Source organism: Tupaia chinensis, unplaced genomic scaffold, assembly GCF_000334495.1.
Source record: "Tupaia chinensis unplaced genomic scaffold, TupChi_1.0 Scaffold000489_1, whole genome shotgun sequence".
NCBI classification, from domain to species: domain Eukaryota; kingdom Metazoa; phylum Chordata; class Mammalia; order Scandentia; family Tupaiidae; genus Tupaia; species Tupaia belangeri.
In genome coordinates, this window is record NW_006160001.1 from 4,444,890 (window position 1) to 4,453,618 (window position 8,729).

The 8,729-nt window shown below is 36.8% G+C and overlaps 1 protein-coding gene across 3 annotated transcripts in view; it reads left to right on the plus strand.

Annotated features, from left to right (window-relative positions):
• LMBRD2 (LMBR1 domain containing 2) overlaps nt 1-7,822 on the plus strand; it is a 32,293-nt gene extending 24,471 nt beyond the window's left edge. The window contains exons 15-17 of one of the 3 annotated variants that reach the window (XM_027774879.1): nt 1,878-1,983; nt 5,565-5,694; nt 7,055-7,822. In XM_027774879.1, coding sequence (XP_027630680.1) covers nt 1,878-1,983; nt 5,565-5,694; nt 7,055-7,115 — 297 coding nt within the window. In that variant the 3' untranslated portion in view covers nt 7,116-7,822. Of the gene's footprint in view, nt 1-1,245; nt 1,336-1,877; nt 1,984-5,564; nt 5,695-7,054 lie in introns of those variants that run through there. The other 2 variants (XM_027774880.1, XM_027774881.1) reach the window with 2 other exon arrangements.
• Nucleotides 7,823-8,729: the final 907 nt, after the last annotated feature.

The window sequence follows — 8,729 nt, forward strand, 5'->3', positions numbered from 1 at the left end:
AATTCATTCATTCATTAAATACTTGTTTATTCATAAATTCATGAATAAATTCTTGCTATTAAAGTGGTTTTGATTGCTTTAAATTGTCACGGGAACCAGCAGTTAGCGTGATGGCTATGTCACTGGACTCCCACGTAGTCGACTGCGGTTCGCGTCCTGGACCTGGTGGCTTAAAACTCACTTGGGTGCATGTGCGTGTGTGCCCAAGATCCTGAGAGGAATATGGAGGAGAAGGGATTGCGGTGTGACCATCCTCCCTGGGGGGTGATTTCTCGCTTTCTGTCTCTATGTCTCTCTCTGTCTATCTGGCGAGTGCACGCACCCTATAGCGAAAACCTCCAAAAAAAAAAAATTGTCATACTTTTTTGTAATTTAATTTTATTCCTCCTTAATTTTTTTTCAGTCCTTCATTAACTAAGGCAAACCTCCTCCTAGAGAGTGAAAAGAAAAAATGAGAAAAATCTAGTCACATTTGCCAGAGATTTTTTTTTTTTTTTTTTTGAGAGGTTTTCACTATAGGGCGCGTGCGCTCGCCAGACAGACAGAGTCATAGAGACAGAAAGCGAGAAATCACCCCCCAGGGGGGATGGTTACGCCGCAGTCCCTTCTCCTCCATTCTCCTCTCGGGATCTTGGGCATGCACGCACACGTGCCCGGCGTGAGTTTTAAGCCACCGGGTCCGGGACGCGAACCGCAGTCGACTATGTGGGAGTCCAGTGACATAGCCATTATGCTAACTGCTGGTTCCCCCAGATTTTTTTTTAAAGAGAGATTTTTTGTTGTAGGGCACTTGTACTTGCTGGAGAGACAAAGAGAAACAAAGAGACAGAAAGTGAGAAATCACCCCCTAGGAGGATGGCCACGCTACAATTCCTTCTCCATTCTCCTCTCAGGATATTGGGCATGCACACACATGTGCCCGACGTGAGTTTCAAGCCACTGGGTTTAGGATTTGAACCACTGTTGGCCATGTGGGAGTCCAGCCACATAACCACTACGCCATCTGCTGGTTCATTTGCCACAAGATTTTTAATATCTGAGTATATATATTGGACAACTAAAGACCAATAGGAGACTTGATAGTTGTTTTCATATATTTTAGCGTATGTCATGTAAAAAGGAACTGGGTTCATTTCAGGATGCATAACTAGAAGCAAAGAGCAAATGTTATTGGGGATATAGATTTCACTCTGAGAATTTCTAACTTCCACAATTTAATAACATTTTATGTAAATTTCTAAACAGAAAGCTCTGTGTTATCTAGTCAGGAAGCCATAAAGCATCTGGCATGGATATTTTAGAATGAGACCTATACTGCATGGAAGGTTGAATTAGGTAACTTCTAATGTCCATTTCAATTCTAAGAATTTAATGAGTAGAACTCTAGCTATATGGTTTTGTAACATTTAAAATAACTCACAATGCCATGTCCGTTGTAGTCTAATTAGGTTTGTATACAACTTTAATTTTGCCTCTGAACATGATTTTTCATATCCCTAATGGTTGTGATTTATTTCGGGGAAAGAAATTTTGTTAATGTCTTATCGATCACTTTGTGTTTCTGTGATTTTTTTACATGGTCAAAGTTAGCTTGTCTTGTAATATTTTGGCATTTAAGGTGGAAGAATAATTTAACATAATCATAGGTAGCAGAAATGTTTATAAATGTCTTCATTTGTAAAATTAAAGCTTATAGAGACTCATTTTAAATAAGTGATGTAAAATTAAAAACATTTTGACCTATGATTTTTTTAGGGGCACAATAATTGTACTGATTTCTGATAAGTTTCTGGAAAAACTAATTATATCACTCTGCATGTATAATACCAATGAATTGTTTTCTGTTCTTTTGTTATATATTTACTCGTGTTTCTAAGGAATGGAAAGAACGGTATGGACATAATAGAGAAAATTCCACTAGGAACAGAAATGTTCATTCTGACCCAAAAGAGTCAAACTTCTCAGATGTTAGCACCAACCGGTGTAAGTAGTTTCTTTTCTAGTTTGCTTAGAAATTTTTTTCTTAGATTTGCTCTCATAGAGACTAAGAGCTTAACCAGCCAGAAATACCTTTGTAGAATTCCAAAGGTATTCTAAAGCGACATTCCTTCTCACATTCCTCTGTATGTATAAGGAAGGGGGAACCCAAATATGCATTCTGGTAGGGGAAGGAGAAACTGGGACAGCAAGTGAATAGTAGTAAGCTTGCCAACCTCAGGAATACAAGTACTTATCCAAGGCATGTTCAAGGCAGTTATGTATTTCTACTGTTTACCTTGATATAGTTATTGACTGGCACATGTATAAAAGACACTTTCCTAGTTAGGTACAAAAAAGATAAGTTGATATCTTCAGGATGCTTATAATGTAGGAAGGAACTAATAGCAGGCAGAAACTGCCACTGGTTGGGTTAGGAATCATCTCCCCATCACATACTCTGCACTCACATGAACCAGAGGCCATTCGTCCCAGATGTGCCCAGACAGTGTTTTTACTTAGTACCTTTGTGCTGTTTAGAAGGCGGAGGTTATTTGTTCTGGGGGGAGATGTCAGATTGCTGAGAGAACCCTCCACTGAAGCTTCACTGTGCAGGATCTTGACTAAGAATGGCGCAGGAAAACAACACCCTTTACTACCCACCTACAAGTTTTACTCTCAAGCAACAGTAGTCTCTTATTTGAGGAAGCATAGAAACATGAAGAGGGACCCACTCTGTGGCACAGGAATGCATAAATTGCTGAAATCTGAGGGCAGGGAAAGAACATCGAGGGAAGTCATCTGATACTTGAGGACCTACCACGCTGAGGGTAATGGCATTCATCACTGGAGAAATGTCAAGTCTTAAATGAAGTACAGGGACTTATGCGAAGTAGAGCAATGACGAAGTCCACACCTAGAGCAACTGTACCTTAGATGGCTTCTCTCAATTACTTATCTCAGTTTCCACTTTCTTTTATACACAGTATCCTGGATTTCACCAAAATTTACGAGAAACACAAAGTAAGAAAATGTACATATTCAAAACAAAATAATTAATCAAATGTAGAGGCAGCTTAAACACTGGAATTCTCAGACTTTCAAAACACTAATTAGTATGCCGAAAGATGTAATGGAAACTTTGGATTGTGTGCATCAACAGATGGGAATTTCACTAGAGACATGGAAAGTATACAGAAGAGCTAAGTAGAAAAATTAGAAATATTCTAATAGCGTAGACTTGTCGTGAGAGCTGTGTTAAAAGGGCACATACCTGATGATAAAGGAACTCAGGTTAGGGAATGAGGAAGAGCTCTGTTTTAGGCAAGAATGTTTATAATAAATATTTCTGGTAATACAGAAATATTTAGCTTAGTATTTAGAAGTGGATAGTATTTAGCCCAGATGAAGAGTGTTTTAGTCGGACATAGTGACATGAGAGACTCTTTGGGAAGCACTGGTTTTTCTCTGTGACTAGAACCTCGGCATGAGGAAGCTGAAGAGAAAGGAGGCCGCAGAGATAACTGGGGAATAGATATAATCGTACTGAAAAATTTGGATTTTATCCTGATGGTAAGATTTCAATCTGGGAAAAAGTATGAGATTGTTGGCTGAAGAAGATGAATTTGATGACTGTATAAAGCACGATTTTCAGGGAAATGAGATATAGAAACTGTAGTATAGTGTTTGTTTTGGTAACTCTGTGAAATAATGAAGGTTTAATGAAGGCAGTAATTCTGGAGATGAAAAAAGATTTGTTTAAATTACATTTAGGGTAGAATAACTAGGAAAGGATTAAAAACTAGGAAGTAGAGGGAAGAGATTATAAAGGGAGTAGGACACTTGTTTAGAGTGGAAATTTACAGAATAGAAGAATTTAGGGGTGCAAGAGAATAGTTAAGAGGAGAGGAGACACAAAGCCCAAGTTAGAACCTGGCATGTTGCAGGAAACTGCTATTTGCCACCCTATTCTTTAAAAGTATTTTAAAATTTTACCTGATTTTTATCTCATTTCCTGTGTACATATAGTTGATGTATATATTTTTGTGGTCTATAATGGATTTTTAAGACACGCATACAATAATTAAATCAGGGATATACCCCTATTCATCTTCTTCGTTTAATATTTTATGATGATGCACACACTTGTTATTTGTTCTACTAGGTTTTTTTTTGTTGTTGTTGTTTGTTTTATTTTTTTTGCTATACGGCATGTATGTGCTTGCCAGAGAGAGACGAAAAAAAAATGAAAAAGCACTCCTCAGGGGATGACTATACCACAGTCCCTTTTCCTCCATTCTTCTCTCAAGATTTTGGGCATACACACGCAGGCGTCTAGCATGTCTTTCAGACCACCAGTTCCAGAACTCAATCCATGTAGTTGACTATGTGGGATCCGCCCACCTTAACTATCATGCCACCTGACTGGCCCCATTTTTTTAAAAATATGTATTAAGTTGTCCATATGTTTTATTCTGCTGTGATAAACCATCCAGCAGCCTCTATCGCTTATTTACATGCATTCCGGTGTTCATACTCTCGCTTCATGGAAAAAAGATTCAGGTCTTTCTCAAAGAGCTTAAGTCAATTTTGCCTTAAAGTCCAAGCCAAGAAATGAGATTCACTGTAAAACCAATTAAAACTTGATTTGATAATGAACAACTTCACTGTTGTGATACTGTTGTTAAATATTAATTCTGGTAGTCTTTGCACTTAACTGCTTCTGAGCTTAGACTAGCTACCAGGCTAGAGAAATGTTCCTTGTTATTTTCTATTTTACAATTTCTTATTTTAATCTGATTAAAAAAAAAAAAAACTATTTTTTTTCATGAGAGAGAGAGAGAGGGGCACACCCAAAGTGTCTTTATGCTGCAGTCCATCCCTGGGGCCTCAAGCAGCTTGAATCGTGGGCACATGCACTTGCCTAGTATGTATAAAAGGCCTAAGGATGTGAACCTGGGGCCTTTCCCATGTGGGTTTGGTATGGCAGAACACTGAATTACTCTGCACTGGCTGACCCCATAATTTCAGTCTGATTTTAAAGGAACTATGTAATTATCTTTCCTCTTATTTATCTTAATCAAAATTCAGGTTCTTTATAATCTTGATTTTCCTGTAAGTCAATGGACGATGACCCATTTAAAAAAAATAGATGTTTTAGTTCATTCTCTGTTGCTTAATCACTGAATACCTGAGTATGAGTGATTTATAAAGAATAGAGGTTTGTTTAGCTCAGTTTTAGAGGTCCAATGTGAAGGAGATACTCCTGGAGAAGGTCTTCTTGCTGGTAGAGAATTACTGAAGAACCTGTGGGTGGTACAGGGCATCACGTGTTAAGAGATGGGGAACATGTGTCTGTGTCACTGTGTGATCTCTCTCCTTATGAAACTACCTAGATTCAATTGTAGGGGTCCCACCCTGATGACCTTATCTAATCCTAATCACTTCCCAAAGGCTCCACTCCTTAATACCATAATCGGATTAAGTTCCCACCTCCCAAGACACTAAATTTCAACATATGAATTTTGAGGGGATACAGCCAAACCATAGCAGTAGGAAACTAGACTTTTTTTTGTCTCCCTTTGCAGCAGCATCTAAATATACCAGGGGTAATAATAGAACTGAAAGGGACCGAATAGAACTTCTCCAAGATGCAGAACCTTTGGATTTTAATGCAGAAACATTCACTGATGATCCTCCTGAAGCTGAATCAGGAAGGTAGGTTCAACTGTATAATTTGGTTCTAGCATTCTCCTGGAATTTTAGTAATGTATTGATAAGGTTAAAAACAAATTAGAAATAAATATAAGGATGATGTTTGTCTTTACTAATTAAAAAAAAAGAGTAACAATTGATACTTTTTTATTCCTTCTAACACTTTAATATTTTTACAAAATTACAGTATTCAGTAGTGGTAATCAAAGTGGTATTATAAGTAACAAAGAAAAACTGAAATATAGGAAAGAATCTTAATAATACTTACATGCCTTTTTTTTTTTTTTTTTTATTGTATGGTTTTAGCTTAGGGGACAAGGGATAGGTTTTAGCTATAGGGCACATGCACTCACCAGAAAGAGAGACAGAAAGTGAGGAAATCCCGCCAGGGGGAATGGCCATGCCACAATTCCTTCTCCTCTATTCTCCTGCCGGGATCTTGGGCACACATGCACACGTGCCTGGCATGAATTTAAGCCACTGGGTCTGGGACTCAAACTGCGGTCAACTACATGAGAGTCCTGCGACACAGCCATTATACCAACTGCTGGTCCCTTATATGCCTATTTCTATGAGATTTGTTTATCAACACTTGCATAGCAATGTCAATGTGTCAGAAACTATTCTAAACACTTTAACAATAATATCCTATTTTATGGTTGCAAATCCTGTTGGACAGAGAGGCTAAGTAAATTGCCTAGAGTCACACAGCTTGAAAATAGCAGGCAGAATTCAAACTCAAGTATTTTGGTTACAGAGTCTGTACCACTATCTTGTGCTTTAAACCACTAAGAAACAATTAAACGGGGAACCAGCAGTTGGCGTAATGACTATGTTGCTGGACTCCGACGTAGTTGACCGCGGTTCGCGTCCTGGACCCGGTGACTTGGAACTCACGCCAGGCGCGTGTGCGTGCTTGCCCAAGATCCCGAGAGGAGAATGGAGGAGAAGGGATTGCAGCGTGACCATCCCATCCCCCCCTGGGGGTGATTTCTCGCTTTCTGTCTCTCTGTCTCTCTTTGTCTGGCGAGCACACGCGCCCTATAGCACCTCTCCAAAAAAAAGAAAAGAAACAATTAAACGAAAGCAAAGTAGCCAAGTATTATATGAGTATTTGTATATAATGTATATAAATACATCATACATGTTCTGTAGGCTCTAAAACAGTTACTGGGTGACTGACCTATAATTAATTTTTCCTGGATAATATCCTTGAGGGTAAGTTCTGGCTTTCATCTACTGAATAGATTTTACGTAACTGCTTACAAATTATGTAGCTACTTCCTTATAATGTGTTCTTGTTTTTTGTCTTTTCTCATTTTGCTTTTGATACCTCATATCATTTTATATGTTCACATTTTAGGTATCAGCCTGGTGGACGATACCTCTCCATGTCTACCAGGGGAATATTTGATGATGTCTAAAGTCTGAAAAAATTTACAGAATGATTAACCAAGGTCAACACATCCGTTCAGTCTCTGACCATCTGTGTGTCATAGGATTTCCTCTATACGCTCAATGAAAAGTGTGAGGATAACAAAACAGGCATCTTAGTAATAATCATTTGTTCTTCATTGACTATATTATCTTTTCTGATAGGATTTATCACATACCATTTTTTAAGTGTCTGCCTTAGAAGGTCAGTAACAGTGAAAGAATTTAATTCATGATAAAGACCAGTATATGTGGAGAACATGTAGTTTAATTTATTTCAGATTAGTTTTTTTTTTTCCTTTAGGGGAGTTATTTTAAAGGCCCAAGGAAGCAACAAGTTATACTAAATAATGTTATACAGTTTTATAATTGTGCTTTAGATTTTTGCTGTTTCTGAAAAATATGTTCAACCTATATGTCCCAAAGAAATGTGAGTGTAAATCTCAAATAATTACCATCTTCACAAAACTCATGTCTTAAAACAAAGCTTATTTACCAAACATAACTGAATGTAAAAAGCTCTACTTCAAATCTGCCTACAAATTACTGGGATCTTTTGCATGTATATTATGATCATACTTCAAATGATAGCATTAGTGTCTTTAGCATGTAGACTATAATCAGTTGATTCAGTCCTTTCAGAAACTGGATTTTTTTTTTTTATGCTTTGGTATTGCTTTGTAAAAGATTTTTATTTCGAAGAGAAATGTAACCTTCATAATTTAGCATGTTGATTTAAGTGTTAATCATTCCATTCAAGGAGAAATCCTAAGCATTAATGGTAAATAGTTTTTTTTTTTTTCTAAATAGCCAAAGAGTTCCACAGAATTGTCTAATATTTGAAGGTACTTGTTTATACTTTTGGGAAAAAATCTGGTTATTCAAAGGAAACAGTGAATTTATTTACAATTATTACTAATACTTAAATTGTGACTTTTAGGAAACAGGACTATATTAGAATGGAAATGTGTAAAATAACTTGTTGGTTAGACATGCGTATTTTAAATTGATTGTTTCAACCTTTGTGTTTATGACAAAGTTAGGTATTATATTTTAAAGCATCAGTGTTTATTGCAAAGTGAACATCATTGAACCCAACATGCTTGCAGAGAGTTATTTATATATATGAAATATTTGCAACTCCTATAGAATATGTTGGGTGACCATATGTATTCTAACAGTTTGGTTAATATATGGTTATAGGTTTCTTGAAGGTATTTTCCTCTTTAATGAATGGTCTTTTATAAACTTGTTAAAGACACAATTCAGTGCAAGTACTGAAAGGAATAGTGCATCATCCTTATTATCTTGATTTTTGTTTTGATCTTTTGTTTTTTTATGGTCTTTGAGATTAGACCCCCTCTAAAATAATTATCAGTGGATAAATTTACTCTTAATCAAGGGTCATATAGACTATTCACTTGAGGACACACACACACACACACACACACACACACACATCCTGCCATTATCAAGATCTCGACACGTAGCAAATTTTAAAATAATAATAATGATAGATCAAATTAAATAAATAATTCAAAAAATAAAAGGCAGATTCTCTGTGATGCTGCATTCTAAACAAGGAGACAGGTCTAGGGTGGAGA